This window comes from Pocillopora verrucosa, chromosome 1, assembly GCF_036669915.1.
Source record: "Pocillopora verrucosa isolate sample1 chromosome 1, ASM3666991v2, whole genome shotgun sequence".
NCBI lineage: Eukaryota > Metazoa > Cnidaria > Anthozoa > Scleractinia > Pocilloporidae > Pocillopora > Pocillopora verrucosa.
Window position 1 is genome coordinate 26855744 of NC_089312.1, and position 24967 is coordinate 26880710.

The 24967-nt window shown below is 37.5% G+C and overlaps 3 protein-coding genes and 1 long non-coding RNA gene across 4 annotated transcripts; 2 read left to right on the forward strand and 2 right to left on the reverse strand.

The window, feature by feature from the left end:
- Positions 1 to 619: 619 nt before the first annotated feature.
- LOC131771557 (synapse differentiation-inducing gene protein 1-like) lies at positions 620 to 4936 on the reverse strand. Its single transcript, XM_059087367.2, is given in 6 exon segments — positions 620 to 795; positions 798 to 855; positions 1288 to 1395; positions 1721 to 1747; positions 2389 to 2448; positions 3901 to 4936. Coding segments are annotated over 5 exon segments (318 nt in total). The 5' UTR covers positions 2425 to 2448; positions 3901 to 4936; the 3' UTR covers positions 620 to 706.
- Positions 4937 to 5227: 291 nt separating this feature from the next.
- On the forward strand, positions 5228 to 9653 carry LOC131771558 (uncharacterized). The gene is made up of 4 exons (XM_059087370.2): positions 5228 to 5395; positions 7052 to 7100; positions 7989 to 8099; positions 8850 to 9653. The coding sequence occupies exons 2-4, from the start codon at positions 7062 to 7064 to the stop codon at positions 8997 to 8999; spliced, it is 300 nt and encodes a 99-aa protein (XP_058943353.1). The 5' UTR covers positions 5228 to 5395; positions 7052 to 7061; the 3' UTR covers positions 9000 to 9653.
- A 7945-nt stretch (positions 9654 to 17598) lies between these two features.
- LOC131771632 (annexin A7-like) lies at positions 17599 to 22381 on the forward strand. The gene is made up of 5 exons (XM_059087472.2): positions 17599 to 17737; positions 19927 to 19967; positions 20150 to 20448; positions 21459 to 21578; positions 22090 to 22381. Exons 2-5 carry the CDS (start codon positions 19940 to 19942, stop codon positions 22222 to 22224), a joined length of 582 nt encoding a protein of 193 aa, XP_058943455.1. The 5' UTR covers positions 17599 to 17737; positions 19927 to 19939; the 3' UTR covers positions 22225 to 22381.
- Positions 18369 to 20652, reverse strand: LOC131771635 (uncharacterized). Its single transcript, XR_009339209.2, has 2 exons — positions 19286 to 20652; positions 18369 to 19148 (listed from the first exon to the last, which is right to left on the reverse strand). It is a non-coding gene; the product is annotated as an uncharacterized lncRNA (long non-coding RNA).
- Positions 22382 to 24967: the final 2586 nt, after the last annotated feature.

Consider the following 24967-nt stretch of genomic DNA (forward strand, 5'->3'; position numbering starts at 1 on the left):
GATAATGTAAATTGGAATGAGCTTGCGTATACTTCATTAATAAAATACATAAATTTTAATTGCTTGTGAAGAACTGAGAAGGCGAATCGTGTGTCACAAACATGATCTTCGTAATTGGTCTTACTGGAAATCTCCATGAACACGATTTCCGGTCTCTTGAAGACGGGAGAAATCCTTCGGTATAACTCAACAGTAATTGAAACTGAAGATTTGCATTTTCTTCTCTGTTAGACATGTTTCCAGGAAAAATACAGTTATATAGAGCGGCAGAAAACTGTTTCCGCAAAGCACAAAAAATAGCCAACCCGTCAAATACAATGGTGCAAAGTTTCCGTGCTTCTCCACGATAATTAAACTTGGGCTTGAGGAGAAGTTGATGGCTAAAAAAACTAGATTGCCTAAACTTCCTCGGATACGATAACACATGTTAATTAATAAGTAAAAATATATATGGTCTTTCGAGGCTGATAACTAATGGGAAGAACTCTAATATAATCATACTTCATCATGCATTTTGTACTGAAGTCATTTGTCTCTGATAATCGCATATCCCTTTAGTAAACGAATACATTATTAGGTTTATGAACATAAACATACGTAATTTCTATGCTTTCAAATGAGTGCAAGTTCGAATTAGACTACATTTTTCTCAACTTTACAATTTGAAAAGACCTCGAAAAGCATCCAAATGAATTCACCAAAATTTCTAAGCGAATTCTGGCACGATAGCTGCAATGAAAATGAAAAAGAAGATGATGCCAACTCCGAGGAAAATGGCAAAAAATGCTGAGACCGCGCATCTTTAGAAGCATCATTTGCTCTTTTTATGTCGTCTTCTTCGTATCGCGAATTAGTCTGAAATAAAAAATTAATTTTGTTTGGATCAACAATTAATCCAGTAGTAACTGAGAAAATTATTTGCAGATTGATATGCGCAAATTAATAAAAAGTTTGATCTAAAGACTTTAAATTTACGTATGAAATATGAAGTAAATGGGGTGACCATCGCGCTACCGTCGGTTTCTGTAGCGTGAGAAAACCTTCACATCTCTTGTGGGGGAATGCCAATCCAAAGCATTTTACTCCACAATTTCACCAAGTTTTCTTGACATTTTACAAATTGTCATTCTCAGTTCCCAAGGACACATTGCAGTAGATATCTGCTTCCGTTAGATCGATATGTCTCTTCCTGTAAAGTAGCTCCAAAACAGGGCAATTAAGATACAAGGAATTAATTCAAGGGACAGCCTGAATCCCTATTCAAGAGAAAAATATCACTCGACCTACCAAATGTGACATGTAAACCGCCAGGGCACCAATCAATGGACAAAAGAATACGGACACCACAGCCAGTTTGAAGTAGTCTTTCGGCGGTTCCTCTCGGAGAGGTGCATGCTGGGAAAAATGTGCAATTTTACGTTTAAGTTAAAACGTTTAACGAAATAAAACTTCTTCGCGATTCTGCAAGATTGCATATTAAATTAAAATTCGTAAAAAATTCTCTTGATTTTAGATTGGCCCGTTAACCTCGTAACCGAGTTATACCCAGCGTTAAACGGATGAGATTGTACTTATGGACATTTTTATACAACGATTGGACCCTCTAGGCCACACCGCGTAGTCATATGATATGAAGTATATTTGTGATGGTCTAAAGTTCATTGTTGTAAGAATATCACGGAAATTTTTGATCAAATTACTGATGTTTAATAACACTTACACGCTCCATCTGAACAGCAGCAGGTACCTAGATCAAAAAATTTTCAATAGCGGTGAATAAAAAAAAAATTCAAATCAAAACGAGAAAGGTTGATCAGATATGTAACTGACTGAATAATCATCGATTCTATAAATTTGATTTGAAAAAGCGAACTGATGAACGCAAATTGATGCTTGGTATTAACACAGAGAAGTAAAGTGCGAGGCCTTCCATAGCTGAGCAGTCGAGGTGTGGGCAGAAAAAGAATCGTTAAAAATATACTTCATGAACCTGCAATTATTCAGACCTTTTAATTGCAGAAATTACTGATAAGATAATTTCTCCGCACAAATTCTCTCGCAACTCTGAGACAAGTAGATGATGGGAATGGACACATTTATCATTTATAAGGATGTAACACAAAATGCTCTATAGTAAGTGATAGGAAAATAAGTTTGCAGGCGAGGGTGGAGGGAGGGGAGGGAGGGGAGGGAGGGGAGGGAGGGGAGGGAGGGGAGGGAGGGGAGGGAGGGGAGGGAGGGGAGAGAATTACAAATCAGCCTTGATAGTTAAATTGATAACTTTTGCACCTTGAGTTCGATAGGAAGTTAACAATGAATTTTATAAAAACATCGTAGTTGCCTCCAACTTCCCGTGACATTCCCGTTTGAATGCACAATGTGACGTACCTGTTCCATTTCGAGGGCCTTATCTCCACTCTGCATTTTGGATATTAATTAATCCAATTCCTGAAAACAAAGAAGTCATTTATAACTCTCAATCTGGCTAGTAAACTTTCCTTTCTCACTTTTTACGGTTTTTTTAACACCTGAATTGGCGCCAAAAAGTCGTCTATTCAACAGGCGTGCAAAATAATAGCACACCCGGCAGTTCTGAAGGGTACAAAGGATAAATTTAGAAAACACGCCCTGTGGGTTGAATATCAGTGCGCGTGTTGTTAAACATGCATGTAATCATCTTCTACCACGTGTGCCCCAAAGACACTGCGTTTTAATTTACAGCCACGACAACTTTTAATTAGGCTTGTTTGGCCCTCCCTGCTGAAAACTAGGTATAAAGATGAGCTGATATTATCCCTAGCTCTCCCTGCTCAGAAACTTGGCTCACAACTCAAACAAAAATGTCTTGAGCCAGCGCCAAACGCAGAACTTGATTGATCGTCACGTAGCACGATGCCAGCTTTTAGATGATCCATCTTTTTAGGCCATTTCGCCATTTCGCGGTTATGTTAGATTTGGTGGCATGATAAGATGGCCTCAGCTACCGACAGCAAGAAAGGCTGATAAAGTATGTTTAGTATTATAGTTATGATCTATAGATTGAAAAGCACAACAAGTGTCTTTATGCTTAGACAGCGGTGCATGACAGTAAGGATGAATAATTCTATTCAAAAAAGCAAACCTAAATGTTTAGTTTATCAGGCTTGGGGATTTCAGTGATGGAAAATCAATTGAGAATTTATATGCAAACCTTACTGCTAAACAGTTAAACATATCCGCAAGCTTGTTGTCTAAGGGTATAAACACACAGCATGTCAGCCACACGAAAATAATGGAGATAGTTTCACTAACAGATGATGAGTTTCCAGTTGCAAACCGCAAAAAAATGACAACATACGATCATCCAGAATTTTAAGAAAGATTAAAAGAAAAAAGTTTGCACGCCGCGCTATTATCTCTAAGGACATGTGCACAGGGTTTTCATTCTCAGTATTTTGGGCTCCATTCCAGTCGCAAATGAGGGGAAAGAAAAGGTGTACGCAAATTAACAAAAACGCGCACCAGAGTGGAATAGCACTTTTCGTCGCTTACTTGTTAACAGAAAACTTTGAATACGCAGACGAACATGGACGTATGGATGTCATATGCGTGTGGATATTACCGTAAGTCAATTAATATCAGTCGACCCAGGGTCTGACTGAATATATGTAGACGACTATCCATTATGCCTGTGGTATGCTATCATATCATATTACTGTTTCAGTTCTTTAGTTTCTCTACATCAACGCCATTCCAGCCTCTTCTCAGTCTTACTTACTGAAAGTTTCGGCTATTTGGAATTAAAATCCTTTCAAATTGTTCCTCAAGCAATCCTTTCTAGTTCTACTTGAATAATTCAGCATTTACTACAGTGTTTAAATAAGCAATATCCGCGCCTCGCACTCTTTGACTTGAACCTACCTCAAAAAATCAACGAAGCAAAACGTTTTGCACTCGTCCCAGACGTTCTTAACAGATTTAAATTTAGGTTTTGCAGATATCTTCTTTCGACGTCCAAAGAAATTTCCTTGGCGGCTAAACGAATTTGCGTCTAGAAAGGAAAAAACGCGAGTGAAGTTACGGGTCAGACTCAATCAGTCAAACAATGCGTATACTAAAGTTTAGTGATTAACATAACTCTCGTGCTATAAATATTTCGTCAGAGGTCACGAATTCTCACCACGCGATTAGGTTGGTTGAGTATCTGTCTTTCTCGTCGCTTCTTTTCTTGTGTTACATTTCATTCTCTCGGATACCAAAAAAAAATTCCGCCTTGCTAAAGCAGAATTAAAACGTCGTAAGGGCTGACTGAAAAATTATGATTTAAGAATAATCCAGTCTCTAGTGCTTTTGCCGTTCAAATATGTAAATATTTACATCAGATCTTGAACTGATAGGAGTAGAAGAAAATGGTATCCAACCGAGAAAGAAGGAAATAAAAATCTGCTGAAGCGAAGCAAAGTTAACGGCTTTCAACAAAATCTGAGTCGACTAAAACTTTAAAAAGATGGTAAATATTTTAATTTAATCGCATTGAAGCCCTGTAGCCACCGAAGACGTTCTGTAGATCTGACAACTGCATGGCTTGACTGATAAACTGTCGCAACTTGCGCCCAGTATTCTTCCCAGTTTCCGAGCAAGCTCCAGTTTGGGTCGAAAAATAGAAACTGCTTACGAAGGGGAAGGTAGACTCCAAGAGAAACAAAGCACGGTTCGGCGAGAAGTACACCCTTTAGACTCGCTGATCACTTTGCTCACTCATTTGCCATTTCTTTTTGTGTTGGCTCGAGCCAAACGGAAACACATTTGCATTCACTTTACTTCACTTTTTTAGTTTTGTTCTTTAACTTCCTAGTATGGTTAGCTCGTGTGGCAACTTGCAAAAGAGCTACTTTTTCGTGCCTCAACTTGGTCGTCGTCCCCCCTGTTGTTCGTGGTGCAGGCTTTGTCACAACGCGACCAAACATAAATAAACATACAACAAATATGATTTGGCCTAAAGTGACGCATGCCCAGTAAGGGTACAACAAATGTCCGTGTGGGTATTTACGTTTGTGGTTTCACGCTATTCAATGTCTACCGACACAGTTGTAAAATAGACAACGTATGTGAATACATGGGAATTAAAGTCCAGAGCGATTTGAACTAATCTGTTATGCATTATGTTCATCGTTTCATTTCCTGTATTATCATGCAAATAATTCAGTGAACCTCTGGGCGCATTCCATTCATGCTAATCCAAAACTGCCAATCCGCGTTACCAACTGAGAACGACGGGTCACGCTCTCGTCCTGTGCTTTTTGAAACCGGCTCTGTCTTTTATCGCCTTTAAACGGTCTGAACAGCGAGGAAACTGTGTTGAAGTGTTTGCCATAAAACCAAGTCTCAGAAGAAACGAATTCGTCTGACTAAAAAGGTAACCACTAAATTAATCATTTGGCCGTAGTAAGACACTCCGACATCCAGTCGAATTACTCGAGCATTCATGGCGAAATATCAACCATTCTCCGACGTAAATCAGATTCGATTCTTGTGGAGTTCGGCTTTATACGTTAAAAGAAAAACACAACAGAAACGTTGCTAACTCCTTTCCTGAGCTCATAAACAACATTCTTGATTGAAGATCAATGTGCATTATACAAAACAGTCGCCATGACCCGCGAACTCGGCAGACGACGCTAAATTTACTATAGACGAATGCGCCAACACTTCTGATATCTTTTAACTCTATTTTGCGGCAAAATTTCAAGCACTTTATGTCGATTCTCTGAGAACTAATTATTAGTTATTTACTGAACAGTCCTCCCAAAAGATGTACTTATAAATATCGTGACTCTTAATACAACCGATGAAGGAAATTGATCGACGGATTTGGATTTGGAAATGCTTATTTCCTTGAAACATTTTGACATAAATAAACAAGTAATTGAGGTGTTCCTGTGTCAGAAAGAGTTAGATATAACAGTCTGTCTTAGGATCTTCGATTGATGTCATTTTAAGGCATAGGTTTTTCTGTGCAATACCAAAACACTGTTTCAATTGACTTAGTTTTGCCGCCAAGTTTTCAGTAGTCTGTGTGTCTAATCGTGTCGTGATCAGGCGACCCTTAACTCATAATTCTTGTGCATGTGTCATCATCATGCTTCTACCTTAGCTACTGAAAAGTAGTGATCACGCGATACGCTTTATGACTCACAGACTCCACTGTGTATGTCATTAAATACTTTTCAAGCGTAGGTTAAAACGTGTTCATTTGATTTCTTTAATTCATTCGCTACCACACTCACAACAGAAGTGATCGTCAAGATTATGTTCAAATTCCTAAATAAAGTTTTTCAAAACCTATAACCTACGTTCGATAAACCTTCCCTAGGAAATATTTAACAACATTTTGAATGAATTCTAATCGAAACAGCTATAAGTTATAACTGCTTAAATTTCGCAACGTGGCAATGAATAGTGCACAGTATTTATGCTATCAGGCGTAACACAACGAACCGTTGTTTTATTGTTAATTCAGTCCTCCTTCATAATGAAATTTCATCGTTGAGGTTATTTTTATGGACTTATACCCAACTCATTCGCATTTAAGATCGCTCCTCTTCCAACAGAAGGAGGTAACGTTTTGCGCGATTCACAAAACTCTCGCATTTCATATAAATAGGATTTTGAATATCATTATTTTATGCTTTGTCTCAACAACGTGATTGAATAATTTTACTATCACTGGTAAAAACATTTAGAACAAAGGAGCGATGAATAATTAGGTACCTGGTAATCGATTCTTTACGACTGAGTCTCGCTAATAGATCTTGAAAATGAGATTCAATTGACGATTATGCTTTTATCAATAACAGCAACGAACGGCTCCTCGCGTTTGTGTTTAAAGTCAACTAAAACAGAGTAAAGACAATACAAGTTTATCGAGAGAAAGGACCAGGCTACGAAAACTTATCTTGTATGAAAATACGGTTATTTGAAAGGAAAAAGACAGTACGAGTACATTATTATCAATGAAATCTATAATTTCTCCAAGGTGATAATTTCCCGGGCTTTTATTTTAATTCAACAGTTACTGAGAAATGGAACACATCAGGGTTGAAGAAGAAGCTGCATACCGGGTATATTTATGTCTACGCGAAAATATTACAGAAGCATTAACCCTTTAACTCCCAAGATATCATCAGTAATTCTCCTTAGTGTCTGCCATACAGTTCTTCTGATGTTAGTTTTGGAAATTTGGTATTGGATCAACTAATAATACTCTAACTGATATTTTTCTTTATTCTCATCACTTGTCTGCTCAATATTGTCATTGATATTGTAAGGAGAAATTCTGTCTTGGTCACTTATGGGAGCTAAAGGGTTAATATAAATATACGTAGAGAGCGCTTTTCAATCGATTGTTATAAACCAGAGGCAATCACAAGAACCAATTATTATTGAGGATGATTTATAAGGCAAACATATTTATAATCAATAAAGAAAATTAATTTATGCAAATTACCTCAAACCCGGGAAATTGTGAGTTACTAAGTAAGAAATAATTGGTTGAGAAGAAAGAGCAAGTTTTCCAGTTTTAATCTCAGAGCTTTGGAAAGCAAAAATATTCCAATCAGGCAGTATTTCCGACACCCGATTGACAATTGCTCTGATACATCGGTGGTACAATGTATCGCAGAATTGTATAAGTTTCAAACTAAATTAAATTGTAACTGAATTAAAGCAACTCAACGATTTTCTGCTTTTGGAGAACGAATGTGCCAGTTAAAATATTTGAAGGATTGTATTCAGGCTTTGCATACCGAATCGTAACTTATCACTGTTAAAGTTATTTTTTAATTGTTTTCTTTTTCCTTTTTCCTTTTTCCTTTTTTATTTCTTAGAATTTCAATGAAAGCAATGACTATCTGATTTTATAACCTAAATTAGGCTCAGGAGTGAAAAAGCCCAAAGAGTTTTCGATTTGAAGAAGAAAATAAGACTATGTTCTCTCTTTCAACGAACAGGAAGCTTGCAGGAAGCTGCTGTTCAGTGATGGTACCAGAACTGCTCTTGTTATGTTGTCTTTGCTGACCCTTTTCCCTGTTGGAATCGTCTCCATTGTTTTCTGGATATTGGTAAGTCTAAGATATGTTCTCGACCCCGAGTAAGAAAGGAGAAGAAGGAATCATTTTTACGAATGTACTTTTGCAGGCGGGCATTATCTGTCCATTGATTTATCTGTTTGTTTTTTCCATGCAACTTTTTACATTCATTATCATAACCGTTATAACAGGCACTATCAATACCATGCCTCAACCATTACCGCCATTACTATGACAACCATTACCGCCATTATTATGACAACCATTACCGCTATTACTATGACAACTATACCGCCATTACTATGACAACTATTACTGCCATTATTATGACAACCATTACTGCTATTACTATGACAACTATACTGCCATTACTATGACAACTATACTGCCATTACTATGACAACCATTACCGCCATTACTATGACAACCATTACCGCCACTATTATGACAACCATTACTGCTATTACTATGACAACTATACTGCCATTACTATGACAACTATTACTGCCATTACTATGACAACCATTACCGTCATTAATATTCTATTGTAGTTCATCTTTCTTTGTCCATCCATTTATCAAAGAATTCATTCATTCGTTTACTTATTCACGTATTTTTTTATTCGTTCGTTTATTCCATCAGCCAGTCAAGCAATTTTTTAGCTCCTTAGACACTTATATTACATTTATTTCTTTTCAATGAAAAGCCCCATCATACATCGGTACGCCGTCGAGAAAACCCTTCTAGAACGCTGTTTTAAAGCTTTTCACTTTCAAATTGCAGGCGCGAAAGGCTGGAGGAGATGGCAAAAAAAAGAAGGAGGTTGAGAACTATCATGAGGCTGAGACAATGGCACTGACGTCAATTTCATTTGGCTTGTGTGTTGTGCTCACCATTCTGATCTGCATCCCTCAGTTGAAGCGAGGAATTTAAACAAGGGCTACAAAAATTCCAATAGTATACTTTCCTTCAGTGTTTAGCCTACATATTTTGTACTCATATCTCCATTGGATCCCAACTATAGATATTACTATAAAATTTTGCTGATTTATTAAGGATGATCTTCCTGAAACTCACTGAAAAAAATTTTTCGGTTTTGCTTGCCTTTTTTGTTTTGGTTGTTTTGTTTGTTTTTGCTTTTTGTATATTTCAGTCTTCCTACTTTTTAATGCCTTTTTGGCAAAATTAAGTGCTGTAATTTTTATTTATGTAATAATGGTAATTGTATACTGTTTGGCATGTTTATTCGTTGTAGATGAAAAAAGAACGACAGTTTCACCATAAAGGATTCCTTTTTCCATCTCACACTTGTTGTTAGATATTTCAAACTGTTTAAATTACCCTGAATAATTTCGGATCATTGAAGTATTGATCACTCCTTCTCAGCATTTGTCATCGGAATTTTACAGTAAGTTAGCTTCATTTGGCAAGGAAAATAATTACCCGGGATAAATTACAGCCGTGCAAACCTCTAGCGCCGTTCAATGGTCTAAAGAGAGACTCGTTTGTTTCTCGTTATAGCTTTGTAAAAATAGTTTGTTGGAGGAAAGATTTAGTGCGATTTAAATAAAGGATTAAAAAGAAAAATTTGTTTTTTTAATTTTCATGAATTACTCTTTAGATTTCTTTCGCCATTTACTCTTCCTGGTAATTTTTGGCGACATTACGTAGAAAGTAATGAGGTGGGGAGGAGAGCCTAAAACCTGTTTTGTTACATCTGCTGAAGTAAAAGTGTGGGTTATTGATCACAACGACTTAGAGCTTGCTTTTGTCGCTTTGTCCGTAAATTGGACAAATGTTAAGAAATTCTTTGGGGTTCGTCTTGTTTAGCATGTGTAATGGGCGCTAATCTGGGCGCTGATGTTTATCTCGGCTCGTAAGAGAGAGAAATCACGGTTGATTTCCTCAACCCAACTGTTGCATACGTCCTCGGGTCGAGATCTCCTTCAAATAGTTCCACGAGTCCATCGAAAAGCGCGCTCAGTACAAATCTCACAACTGGGATTTCTCCTATGGTATTTGAAACCAGAGCCTTGGTAAATTCAAGGCATAACCTTGGCGGCGTCGGATGTCTTCTTCCAGCTTAGTTGCTTTCATCTCGAATACTTCTTTGATCGGACCTGTGTATTGTGGGTTGTGGCAATATATTACTTTTTTACTAGCTGCAATGACTGGGGTTATTCCACACACAGTGAAAAGGATGATACACAGAATGGTTTGGCGAGACATTGTTCGTTCTGCAGAGTTAGGGAAGAAATGTTTTCGTATTGGTGAGTATTTCTTGTGATTTTGTGAAAAATTAGAGATTACAAGTGTAAGGTTACCCAAGGGAATATTCAGGGGCAGTAATAGACCAAAATCAACCCTGTGGAACCGCGGCGCACATGAGGTGAGGGAACTGTTTGACTGAACCTACCCATAATTGAAATTTGTTTGTTTCGATTCTGTTAAGTAATTTCAGAACCCCTAAAATTTTACTTAGATTTAAGAAGCCATCATAGTTGCTAACTGAGACAAGTTTAGCCAGATGAACTCGAAAGTTCAAGTAGGTGACAAATTCAATTGCTTCACTTAAAGTGGATGATATTGAATGTTTTTAAACTTACCTTTAGGTGCGAAAGAGGTACCCTCTGTTCACTTCAAATTGCTGAACTTGCGAAGGGGTCTAGAAAACGTGCGTGCGGAAACACCTCGTCTCATTTTACCTTTTCAGACACAGATAACACCGCCACACAATGATACCATTCACTTAAAAATGACTGGTTTTTTTTGTAAATACTATGGGGATTTATATGTCCAGTAATGACAAAAAGAAAGATTAACGAAGCATTTTGGTTCAAAATAATTGCACCAGTCATAATCTTTCATGTAACGGCTGACTTAGTTCCGTCCACCTTTTAATTCATAGCCGACGTTTTCAATCTTTTCTCCGGTTTGAGGAGCTTTCTAAGAAAGCACCATTTCAATAATTCAAGCAACTTTGTCGGGGATTTTCACCAAAGAGTGAAAATCTAACGCCTTCAAACGGTGATGTCTTTTACGTAAAAACATGTCTATTGTTTGCCTTTTCGGCTACCAAATCGCAAAAAGTTAATGACATTTACAATTCAGTGTTGCTCTTGAGACAAACGGATGCTCACAGGTAAAATTTCTTGAGAAATTGTTCAAAAGCAAAATCTTGAAAAGAAAATAAATAAAAGATTAGCTTCCACGAGACTTGATACCTGGCCACCTGAATGTTGTTAAGACGTTCCTAACGATTGAGTAACCAAGCCACATTTTTCGTTCACCACAATGATTAGCTCTGTCCACGAGATTATAAAATGAGAGAACTCATACCCCATACGTACCCCTATTCCAATGATAAATTTTTTTAAATCTAATTTTAGTGCACGTTCCTGCAGTACGACTATTTTGAAAACAAAAGCTAATCGTTTAGTGGTTCTATGGTTAAATTTGATGTGTGATGTTTGGCAGCCTGCAGTTTGGGGTTTGTGGTGTTCATTATGATGACGTAGTGACTTTTTTTGGTCAAGACGATAAAGACACCCGCTAAAAAAGCATGACCTCTGCGCGTTACTCTTGAGTTATCTCTCAACGAAAAAAGGATTGAAAAAATTCTCTTAATGCATGACTCATGATATCTCACTTGAACTGACATGCCTGTATTAACCTCTGCAACTGTCTGCTGAACGTGATTTGTTGGTTAAACTGTTTACAGAGGAAATTGTTTGAATAAATGACAGTTGCGCCCTTATGAGATGACTGTTGGATGCTGACGGGCTGAGGTAGGTAACCAGGATGAACTTGGTAACCTGGCTGAAATAAAAAGATAAGATTGAAAATCCCTACCACCAAGTCTTCCGTCTTCCGTCTTCCGTAGTTCATCCCCAACGCTGATCCCTAACCCATTACCCCTCGGAAGAACTTAGAAGGTAAATGGAGAAAAAGTTTATGCATATTATATGAATGTATATGTAATTCCTTTTATTTCTGTTGATGTATTATAATTAAAAAATGGAAAAATAAACAGACAAGCAAACAAACAGAAAAAAATAAACAATTGCTTTCTAGTATTGGCTATGAGAAGGAAAGTTTGATATTTTAGTACTTTCTGAAACGAAGCTGGATTCCAGTTTTCCAGATAGTCAATTTATGGTCACCGGATATCGAATGTGTAGGGCTGACAGAAACATACATGGCGGTGGTTTATTGGTCTATATCCGCGCAGGCCTCTGCTTTAAAGTCATTAAAGACCTTCCCAATCTTCGATTATGTGAGCGTGAACGGTACAAGACTGAATCGATTGTGCTGAAGGTGAGGATAGCTAAGAAGTGGGAAACCATCGTCGGTATCTGTAGACCTCCAACATCTGCGTCTGTCCCACAATCGCTATAGAAATTTGAACTATCCTCTATACTTGAGGCGATCACAATACTTCCTGGTAACTTCTTTTTCGTAGGCGACTTTAACTCGGATATGTTACTACCAGACAAGCCGCCAAGGGATGGTAGAGTTATGGCAAACCTACTTGATATTTACGACTTGAAGAATTTAATACATGAGGCCACCCGTATTACCAAGACATCAGAAACCCTACTGGACCTTTTTCTCACTGACAACTTGAGAAAAACACAATCATCGGGCGTAGTCCATGTTAATATAAGTGATCACTCTCTTGTGTTTGCCATGCTCAGGGCATCGGAACCGAGAATACGATCTCGGAAAATACAATTCAGAAGCCTTAAAAATTTTGATAAACAGCATTTTCTACATGATTTGCATAATGTTCCTTTCCAAGTAGCTGAAATATTTGACGACGTTGACGATAAGCTCTACGTGTTTGATTGTCTATACGAGGACATTCTTGGTGAGCATGCACCTTTGAAATAGGTCCGCATAAGGGGAAATCAAGTTCCCTTTATGAATGAACAATGGCGCAAAGCTATTCGCCAGAAAAACCGTTTGTGGAAACGTTTCATCCGCGAAAGAACTGATACTAATTATGAATTGTACAAGAGACAAGGGAACATTGCACTTCTCTAAGACGTAAAGCTATTAAAACTTTCTTCGACAAGAAAAGTGAGTCGGAAAACCCAAGGGAGTTTTGGGACACATACCGCCCATTTTTGCATTCAAGGAAAAGCACGCAAGCAAATGACATAATATTTAAAGAACACGATGTCGTGATAACAGACAAAAACAAATGGCGGAGCTTTAATAGTTATTTTGTCAACGTCGCGGACGGCGTTATTAGAGTTATGGGAAAGAGTTGGATGCGCATCCTAGCATTCGGGCGATTTTCAACAACAATGAACAGCTCGCTGTGAGAAACAAATTTGCTTTTCAATATACTTATAAAACCCAAGTGGAAGCTTTGTTACTCAAAATCAACTCCCGCAAATCCTGTGGTCATGACGGAATACTACCGCGACTGGTAAAAGAGTCTGCCAACGCGATTGCTGGTCCTATTGCTGCAATAATGAATCACTCGATCAGGACAGGACAGCATCCGTCGCGCTGGAAATTAGGTCAAGTTACTCCTTTATTTAAAAAGGACGATGAACTGAACAAAAGCAATTATCGACCAGTGACCGTTTTACCTGCGCTCAATAATGTTTTCGAGAGGCTGCTTTCAGCTCAAATGGGCGACTTTTACCAAAACATATTGTCCGAATACGTATCTGCCTACAGAAGGCACCATAGCTGTGAGACATCTTTGCTTAGGCTGACTGAGGACTGGAGGCGTAGTCTAGATAATAAAGAGATCGTGGCGGTTATATCAATGGATTTGTCAAAAGCTTTCGACACCGTACCTCATGCTTTGCTACTAGCGAAACTGAAAGCGTATGTTTTGCATGAATCCAGCTGTGCCCTTATCGGTGACTACTTATAATAATAATAAAAAAAAAAACTTTATTTACATGTCAAATAAGATAGCAGTTTCCCACTAAGTAAGGACACCTAAACTAAACTAATCTAATCTATATAAAACTATGCATTAAAAATTTATTGGAATATGATAAAAGAGCTCTTCCCATATAAAACTACCCTACCCCGAAATAGTAGACCCCATGTTTATAATACCCTACCCTGTATAATAAGATAATAACCTTAATATAATGAGATAATAAGATAATAATAATTACAATAATATGATCTTGATAATATTTAAAATATTTAAGATTTACATAAAATACAGTTCTTGCAATTATTCGAAGAGATTAAACTTTGTATATCTACTTTATGTAAAGCGTTTTTAACTTGACGGATAGAATGCAGCGAGTGAAAATTGGTGATACTTATTCGGATTGGATGAGCTTGAAGCGTGGTGTGCCTCAAGGTAGCGTCCTGGGACCCATGTTTTTCAACATGTTCCTCAATGACCTCATCTTTCACATTAAGTCTGTAAAACTAAACACTTATGCTGATGACTGCCAACTGCACACATCTGACGTAGACCCAGTAGCCTTGGAACAGCGGATCAATCATGATGTACAAATAGCAAACAAATGGTTCGAAGACAATGGGATGAAAGCCAACCCCGCTAAACACCAAGGGATAGTTCTTGGCAAAACCGACTACCCTTTCTCCTTCTCAACCACAAGATGCCTGGAACTTTTTGGAATAATTCTTGATAATGAACTTAATTTCAAGGAACACATATCCTCTGTACGTAAAAAAATAAATAATCAGTTCAGTGTCTTCAAAAGATTTGGCAAACTTATTTCTACCGAAATTATGCTTCGCCTTTATAAAACGTTTATGTTACCCCATTTTCACTACTGTTCAATGATATGGCACTTTTGTAATTCAGAGGACTCTGTTAAACTGGACACCTTAGATAGACGTATTTTAAGATTTGTTTTAAAGGACTGGGACTCGAACTATGATGATCTTTTTAGACAAGGCAGGTGTGTGTGGTTTAGCCAACAGGAGGATACAAAATATGATGATTTGTATATTCAACTGTCTCCATCTTGGTAAATATCCGTGCTATTTGAAACAACTAATCAAGCTAAGATCTGCTGCTTACTCCCCAAGGGGCACCAATATTTTATGACTTCCTAAGCCGTTTACAACCACATATGGTCTAAATTCTTTTAGCTATTCATCTGTTAAGTACTGGAACTCCCTCCCTGACCACTTTAGAAAGACTGTAGATTATAGTGAATTTAAGCGCAAACTGTTAGTGCACGGTTTCTGTTAATATTACATTAATATTACATTATATTATTATATTAATGATTATTATATTATTATATTATGAATTTTTTTTTCTCTTTTCAGCCTGTAACTTTTAAAATTAGTAATTAGGATCGGAGATACTAGCTTGTAAGCTACACTGAAATCCGAGGATAAATAAAGCTTATGTATGTATGTATGTATGTATGTATGTATGTATGTATGTATGTATGTATGTATGTATGTATGTATGTATGTTACGAACAATGCGTTTCGATGCGTCATTTTTGTTGATACAATAACTTTAAAATTTTCCACCATGAAGCAATTGTAGTCAAAAGTGTATCACAGTTGAAGTTTCCTGAAACAAATCGTCTCCAACAAAGAAAAAAATACCAAGCCCGGTATGATATGACAAAAACACTTATATTGTACCGTGATCATTTCTTTACAAACTTAAAGATCAATTAGATGCGATCGTAGAGGATTTTTAGCCTGTGAAGTAAATCTTCTTGAGACAATTTGATTATTTCAAAAGAGATTTCAAACCTCCATCCCAGGTTTGGGTAACACTTAACCTGCTGTCGTGTAATTTAGATTCAGAAATTTGGCAAGAGTTGAATCATGGATAAAACAGAAAATAACATAGATAACGGATTGGCGCACCCTCTTTGTATTCCTCTGGTTGAGGATTGAGTTTTTTCATATTTCAATTTGCACTGACCTGAAAAATCTGGTCCAATTTCATACATAGTCTTTGGGAGAGTACCCCTTCCCTTTCTGCATTAAGAACAAAACTCAAGCCTCAATCGATCAGTCCATTTCTTATTGAAAATGTTGGAAAAGAATATAGTAGATTAGGTTTGTACCAATCAGCCCGCTTTAAAGAAGCGGAATAAACTGGAAGAGCATTGAGGGAGGTTGATCGTGGACTCCTGCAGACTGACAAAGTCAGAAGTACCCCTCTTTAGTTACCTCTGCCAAACTCACCAACACAAACAACTGACGTGTGCTTAAGCTTGAAATTGTGTGGAAACTTGATAAAGCTGCTCAACAGGCTGACCGAAACTAGATACATGCATTATATTGGAAAGGTAGTTCCATGTTTATTCCTATCGTATCAGTTGAATTCAGATTGCATCTAAAAAAACTAAATACGTAATTATTTCAGTTTTCTACAGTGAACAGGGTTAATATATAGATTTAGCCAAGCCTAAAAGCGGAGCTCGCACTTTTTTCTTCCCGCACGTCTCAAGGGCACAACGCCTTGCCCCGACTAGGACTAGAACCCGGGTCGTCCAACTCGGAACCCACTGGACTACTGAACAAAGCCGTAGCGTTGGCGTGCCCCGCGGTACAATTGACCACGCATGTTAAAAGTAGCACCTTGTACGGTCGTACGGTCGTACATCCCAATTTTCTCGGCTTGATGGGTTACTACTATTTTGTATGAGGTTTATGAATAACAATGAAGAAAAACGTCATAAATGTTTAAAACTGTACCTGTTGATAGAGAAGCCACAATCTGTCAGATGTTTTTTGTAAATGATTGCTTTTTTCCAGACAGGGAAGTTACGTGTAGTGTGACACAAGGATGAATGTATGAAAGGAAGAAAGGCATATTGGGTCTTGGTTATAGCAATTTTATAGTAGCCGTTCGCATGACGGAAAATAAATGGCATTCTCTTTGTAAAAAAAAATCAAGCGGAAAAAAGGATGATTATGTTGCTTCTGTTTTCTGAAGAAAGTTGAAATGAACTGAAACATCACAATACTTTATCACTAACAAAGTTTTTAGAGTCCCGTTGACAGCGAAACAGCGAGGCAGTCGATTGTATAGAGTGATACGGTCCGGGCAAGGGTAGACCTGCATGAGTCAGTGTCCGCGGCAACGCTAGGCGTTTCGAAACCCTGAGCACAAGACATCCACAAACTAGAGTGGCTCTGATAATGACTTCCACACCATTTTTTGAAACTTCAATCACTGCCGACGACGATATGGTCCTGTAGAAGACGATTTTGAGCCAGGCAACAATGCGACACATGACCAGGGGCGACTGAATTTCACTCTCAGAACTCACATCATTTGCGCATGCCGGGAAAGAAAAGAAATCCCTCTAAAATGTGCAGATCTAAACTTACCATTTTATAATGAGTGCTTTCAAATACTCACAGAATATATGAAGATCTATGCAAAAGTTTTTCTTCTTAGAATGTGTTTACGTATTCGATTCTTACACTGCTAGGTTCAACAGTTAAGACGATATTCGTTTGATTTTAATTCTATTGTTTTCTTCTCCCACACACAGGTGTGGACTGCTTGAGCCAATATGATGTCAACCGCTGACCTGTGACGCAGCTACATTTGTTAGGTTACCTCCTGGCGATTTGTCGAAGAAGTTCGCTCATTCATTCTCTTCCAGTTCCGCGGGTTCTGAAAGACTTCAGGATTCTTAACCAGATATCTCGTTTCCTTTCACAAACCGGTAAGTATTGTTCTTTACACCAAATTTGTACTTTTCTTGTAAAATGCCGAAGAGTGTCGATCTTTGTCGACTATTTAGACAAAGTCCATTTGAAGCGGAAATTTCGATTACTTTGTTTTAGAACCGTGTCGCTCATGAATTTCAGACTTGATAGCTATAATTGTCCATTGAAACAAACTAATCTATGCAGTCTTTGTCAGGACTCCGTATCCAAGATCACGTGGACATCTTTTGACCGAAGCAATTAAAAATGGGAAATAATACTTCATGGCACCGCTTCTTTTACTTTGTGGAAGATTATGCAAAGTAAAATTAGTGAGAAGCAAAGAATTGCTAAATTGCCTATTTGAAATCAACTTCACTCGTCGAAGACTTGCTATATGTCAGAGGTTTTCACAAACCTCTGCTCATGCTTGAGAAATTCTGCAAGATTTTAGGACAATTCAGTGACAAAGATTCAGTTGAAAATTTCCCTCGGTCACTGATTGAGTCTCACTTGACATTACTTTTTAAACAGGAAGGCTAGCAATTTTTAAATTACCTCATTTTCGGATCTTATCGCTAGAAACTGAAACGCGAATCCTTGAATCCTACAAATTCTGTTTTAGATTCTGTCTATAATGAATCCACCCAAAGTTTAAATCTTTTAATTCGCATCTAAACTACAGTAAAATGCAAATATGATGTCTTGTTCAAGAGTCCGGGTATTGATTTCCTCTAAAAAAGCTTCCCCTAAGAAACAAATCTTTAGACCTTGTGAGGGTTCTACTGATCACTTTGAGAAATACTAAAAGTTTATGAATCTAACAAACTTGCACGTGGTTCATAAATTTACTTTCTGTATCTCATGCGTCTCTGCTTAAACGGCGTGCAAGATATTAGATATTTGCAAATTGAGAAGTGGCACTCTAAGCTAGGTGTTGGACGGAGCATTCAGTTGATTTCCGATTACTTTTGAACGATTTAAGATAAATATACGAACTTATATCAAGCAAAAACTAGGTAAAAATTATGAAAGCTTTCAGTTTGATTCCCACGCGAAATTAATAGATACTTATAAGCAAAGTAGAAAACGGCGAATGCATCCATGAAGCACAGAAACACTTTCAAAGTATTCCTTGATTCTCTCGCGAGCGGTCCTTCGGAAATAACATCGTGTCTCCTTGGAGCGAGTGACGAAAATCCAGTGCTTCTTCATAATCCAAAATATCCTCGTTCGCTCGACCACCTTCGACGCCGTTTTCAAATATTCAGGCATTTTCTCCAGCGCATTATCATAATGAACAATACAAGCAAAGCCCTGTAATGTCGGGCATAGTGCCAGTTCCCCAAGATTTCTTTCGATAAGTAACATACTCGCTAAGTCTAATTCTTCCAAGTCGAGGATGACGATTCTGGCTTGTGTAGGACACTGAAAAAGAAGTTCGAAATATGAAATGCCTATCTGAAAAATATTATTCGTGTGTCACGGTCTATAGAAACAAGTCCAGTAATACGCAATGATGTCTTATATGTAATTTTATAGTATTTTCAACTTAATGAACTTACTGAGGAAGTTTAAGCTTCAAACACCCTATCACAATAATCTGGAAAAACAAAATATAACCACTAAGGTTGAGAGTTTTCGACAATGAATCGGCATGATGCGATGATGCCGCGATTGGCGATAGCCGATTGAACACAGATTTAGCTCACGAAAACAATTAATTATACTTGCTTGACAAGCCATCATGAAACAGTAAATATAAAACCAATGTAAATATTACAGTTATGGTTTTCTCACGTTCTGTATAAATTTTACCAAAGTTTAAAAGCGTTACTATCCTCTACTTTGCTCAAAATTCTCCACAAGATTTACATCGACTTTTCAATATTAGCAACACAATAACCAAACAAAAGAGTCAGATCTCATAAACCTCAATCAGATTCAATAGTGGTCGAAGGGCATCTATTTCTCTCGACTCTTCCTTGCCGTTCGAGTTATTCCTTGAGTCTGATTCAAAATATCCTTCCTTTAGACGAACAGTCAAACGCCTTTCCACAAATCGCGGAGACTTGAAAATGAGGACATGAAAATCGTTGAAGGGTAATCATGGGATAAACAGCCCAAGAAAATAATACTGCTTAACCATGGTATACCTGGCTGTTCGTTCCTATTTACTAAAATCATGTATATTTTTTCTTTTCAGAATAAAACTGAACATGGAACAGAACACACAAGTGAACCCAGGTGCGACTCTCATATACTGACTCAAATTGCTGCAACTTTACTGACCCGTTAAACTCAAGGCACCCTTTTTAAATTCAAGGCGACTCTGACCACTTTCAATGGACACTGTCCACTGAGCAGTGTTGTGATGTACGAGTTCAATCATAACTGATCAAGATATCTTTAAAACATGCCGTTTTCAGATAATCCTCCACCCTACACACCACAGGCTCCTGTTACGGCTCAACCAGCCTACCAACCTCAACTCAGTGGTACTGCTCAGCCCGGTTACCCAGCACAGTCAGGTTACCCAGGACAGCCTGGTTACCCAGCACAGCCTGGCTTCCCAGCACAGCCTGGTTACCCAGCACAGCCTGGGCAGCAGCCTCAGCCTGGGTATTCTCCTCAATATGGTTACCCGCAAACGCAGCAACCAGGCTATCCTCCACAGCCCACCCAACATGTCCAACAAAGTACCACAGTGGTCAACATGCAAGCACCTGTAAGTTTCTTATCGGCTTTTTATAACAGAACTGAAACTCCTCCTCGACAAGATAACTTTGGTTTTATTAATTTTGGTTTTACCATTCGCTCCAACGTCAGCTTTGAAACTCTTTACAGAGGCCAATTTACGTTATCAACTTCGTCGACATAACCAACATTATCTTGCTATACTTCCCCTCTGACGCAGCACCACAGTTTCTCTAGAAACTTACCCCCTTTATCTTCCTCGACCAGCTAGCCATGAAAACTTGAAAAATCCAGAGGAAATGGGGATTTTACTCGCGTACCATACATCTATCAAGGAAAGGCTATATGTTATTGATTTTGCGCGTGAAAAATCTACGCTCAGGTTGAAGGATACCATTAGATTTGGCAATTGATAATGATAAACCAATAAGGCCCAAGAGTTGCTAAGGATAAAGAGGACAAATAGGACTCCAATAGTCAACTTGAAAACTTTAAGCTCAAACCCCTTGTGTACCTTAAACATTTTTAAACAAAATGGCGACTGCAACCTTCTCACTACCGCCCTCATACAAGAGCGCGGATCTCCCTGATTAGCAATAGAGCCAAACTACCATAAATTGACATTATTTAATCGGAAATTCGCAATGGTTAAACGTGAAACTCGCGTTTAGTGCATCCGACTATTCGGAATTTGCATGTAACATGGATGTTTCGGAACGCGAGGAGTTTGATATATCTGGAACCTGTACGTTGTCATTTTCACAAAGGAATCCAAATATACTTCGTTTTTGGGTTTTATATCACTATTTTTAGCTCACTAGTTAGAATTTCTCTTTTTCTGACCTTATGTAAGGCTCCAATTATGACATCATAGTTTCGAGCCCTTACACCTCTCCTAAAGAATCACGATCAAAAACGGAAATATCTCTAAATAGAATACCCTGGACGGGTAAAAACACAGTTCTCTTTCTATACATGCATTGCGAGCTTTCTTGTCATTTCAAAAAGTTTTTTGATTTTCTCTTTTGTTCTCTTTGGAAGGCTCCGACGATCATCATGCCTATGGCTTTTCCTCCTCCCAATTGGTTGGCCCTGTCCATATTCACATGCCTTTTTTGCTTCCCAATTCTTGGAATAGCTGCAATCATTTTCTCCATTATGGTAAGTGTATCTTTCATGATATCCTGAAATATCCTGAAATAGGTAGCCTCAACTGGGTTGTCTATCATTTAAGAAAATCTCCAAAACTAAATTATTTTCCTACCGTGAATGGCTCCTTATAATTTCATTATTCAGTCTAGTTTAAAAATGTGCAGTACTAAGAGTCCTGTAGCTGCTGTTATGTTCCAATTTCAAAAAGAAAATCTATTTCATGAATCTTCCTTTAACTCATTGATGTACTAGCCATTCGTTTCAGCTGGCGAAGTAATGTATGAAAGACAGCCTCCAAAGAATGATCGTCTATTTAGCTGTATATATCCTCGGCAAATTCTAATTATTTTCGTTTGGTGCAATTCTATTTCAAAATCCGAAATTACCTTCTTCGACATTGTATTTGAACAGTTTCTAAACAATACTAATACTAACAACAATTGGGAGTGAACATTTTAGTACTTTATCTAAAATTTTATTGTTAATACTCTTACCGATCATTCAACTGCTGTCTATTCAGGTGGACAGTTCATATGCAGCAAGAGACTACGACGGCGCTTGGAGGAATTCACAAATCGCCAAGTGGCTGAATATTATCTCTATCGCCATGGGATGCTTCATGTTCGTGCTTGTTATAATCTTAATAGCGGCTTAGTAAAAAATTAAACCAAACAAACAAACAAAACCATCAATCTCCCGCTTTTTATCAGTGCAATTAGAGTGAGCTTTCTCGAGTACTTTTGCCTCAATATTTAGTCAACCAAAACGCTGCTTCTGTAAGTTAAAACATTAAAACGAGTTTTACACACCCATTGTTTGCGGTGTCTTAATAGAAAGATTGAAAACGTACAAACTTGTCGAAGATCAGTATAAAGCATGCAGGGATGTGTTTAACAAAACTCATTAAAATTTGGTCATAATGATAATCGGAATTAAAATAGAAATGATAAATAAATTTCTTACGCAGAGTTGTTTCCAACAGAAACTCTCCACAAAGGCTGATTTATTTTACATTATTGTCTCGTTCCCTCAACAATTGTATGCTCTTAAATCTTACCTCCCTCGGTTAGTATCATGCAAATTAGAAGTCGGTACGACCAGTTTTTATGATAAAGGCTAAGTGCAAATGATGCCAAGGTTAACAGATGCTGATAAAGTCTGATATGTATTTTGGAGTCAGATCATTACTTCTCAAGCCTAAAAGGGAAAACGAGCAAGGAAAGAAACGCTACAATTATAATATGTGAACAGTCTTCTCCCAAATCTTGAAATGATAAGAGATACTGAGTTCTTGTGCTCTACGGCTGGCATGGTCAGCAAATATTTCTTAAAATAGTATAAATAGGCCTGCATTTCAACCACGTTGAGCTCATATTTCACATTGCATTAGTATCATGCAAATTAGAAGTCGGTATCATGCAAATTAGAAGTCGGTACGACCAGTTTTTATGATAAAGGCTAAGTGCAAATGATGCCAAGGTTAACAGATGCTGATAAAGTCTGATATGTATTTCGGAGTCAGATCATTACTTCTAAAGCCTAAAAGGGAAAACGAGCAAGGAAAGAAACGCTACAATTATAATATGTGAACAGTCTTCTCCCAAATCTTGAAATAATAAGAGATACTGAGTTCTTGTGCTCTACGGCTGGCATAGTCAGCAAATATTTCTTAAAATAGTATAAATAGGCCTACATTTCAACCACGTTGAGCTCATATTTCACATTGTATTACAAACGGTCAGGAACAAGCAAACCTTGCCTAATGGATTTATTCAAGAAAATAATCGCCAAGAATTACTTTTGTCCAATTTTATCTAAAATAGATTTAACAAACGTTCCGATCCCGAAAACATATTGTAAAATTTATTTCTTAGAATGCAATGCATTATCTTCATTGACTTTGAAAATTTTATGTTGATATATCCCACTTTGTAATGGTTGGCTGGAAATACCAAAACGTGGGTCAGAATGTGGCCATTATAAAGAAGTTCGCTTCCGAAGTCAAGTACTATGTAACTATGTAAAACATTTTAAATATCACTACTTACCGCTTTTTGAGATTCCAGAGTGTAACTGAGTTGTTCAAAAATTGTCGTCAAATGTGGTTCAAGTTTGGGCGCCGCCATTTTTAAAACGCTCAATAACCAAACAGCACTTCCACGGAATGGTGGGAATTGAAACGTACGGCTTTAAGACGGCTGCCGTTTATGTTCTCTCAAAAAAAAAAGAAAAAAAAGAAAAAAAAAAAGAAACGAAAATACAAAGGACAAAAAAAGGAGGAAACAAAAACAAAAACCAGAAAAAATATTTGCGTCAAGAATGCCCTTAGAAAGTGAAGAGAACAAACTTCCCTATCTACTCATCTCACCTTTTTCACTTTATATATTGCTTACGAAAACTCGCATCTTTCTTGGATCTTATCCCCGATGGGTGAGGAGGAATCCGGTCGTTTCGAACCCAGTCATACAGTTCCTCAATTCAGTCGTTTCGCGCTCAAGTTTCGTACTCAATTTTGAGTTTGTTCGTACCCAAATCGATGATCAATTCTTACGAATTACGGTCAAATCGCACCATGGTTAGATCGCTCTTTTTCAATACACTTCAGACTATAAAGTTATAATTTATTCCACGATCATTAATTCCATCATCGCTATACATCATACATCGGTAGCTCGGTGGCTGATCTGAAGGACAGAGTGAATACGATGTACTCGAATCGTCGCAAGACACATTATCACCTATATACTTTAAGTGAATATTAATGTCTATTTATATGAATCTAGGCATCGATAACTGGGTGGCTTGGTTTAGTGTATTCGTCCAATATATTTTATGTAATAGTCTAGAGTGTTATTTATTCGTAGGATATATACATTTGATGAACTGTTTGGTCCCAAAACAGGTCTCTGTCTGTTGTGGTGTTTAGTGATCATTGGTAAGTAATACTTCGCATTACTACATGGAGCGAAGTAACTTATGTTGGGAGCGAAGTCACTCATTTGATGGAGCGATCTACCTTTTGGTTGGAGCGATCTAACTGGGAGCGATCTAACCACGGTGCGATCTAACCGGATACTATTCTTACCCGTCCCAATTTTTACCTTTTCGACCTTTTTTTGTTAAAACAACTTTTAAGTTGTTTTAATTAAAATGATTAAAATTGTTTATATTTTTAATTGACAGGTCTATTGTTTATACATGTGCCTTTTTCTCATAGTAACAGCTTGTTTAAGTGAGGTATTTTTTCTCCCATTTTTATCAACGATAATAAATTCGTTTATTCTAACAAAGGAAATAAATAAACGCCAAACAACATTAGCATTAACCAATGGGAAATGTTTAACAACGAGCAGTTAAAGAAAGGCACAAACTTTTAACACAGGACAGCTCTCTGAAAT

Excerpts from the sequence above, each read along its gene's own strand:
- LOC131771632 (XM_059087472.2), top strand. The coding sequence starts at position 19,940 with ATGGAACAGAACACACAAGTGAACCCAG. Across the intron at positions 19,968-20,149 it reads GAACACACAAGTGAACCCAG|ATAATCCTCCACCCTACACA; the intron begins GTGCGACTCTCA and ends TGCCGTTTTCAG. Across the intron at positions 21,579-22,089 it reads CAATCATTTTCTCCATTATG|GTGGACAGTTCATATGCAGC; the intron begins GTAAGTGTATCT and ends CTGTCTATTCAG.
- LOC131771558 (XM_059087370.2), top strand. The coding sequence starts at position 7,062 with ATGGAACACATCAGGGTTGAAGAAGAAGCTGCATACCGG. Across the intron at positions 7,101-7,988 it reads AAGAAGAAGCTGCATACCGG|GAAGCTTGCAGGAAGCTGCT; the intron begins GTATATTTATGT and ends TTCAACGAACAG. Across the intron at positions 8,100-8,849 it reads CCATTGTTTTCTGGATATTG|GCGCGAAAGGCTGGAGGAGA; the intron begins GTAAGTCTAAGA and ends TTCAAATTGCAG.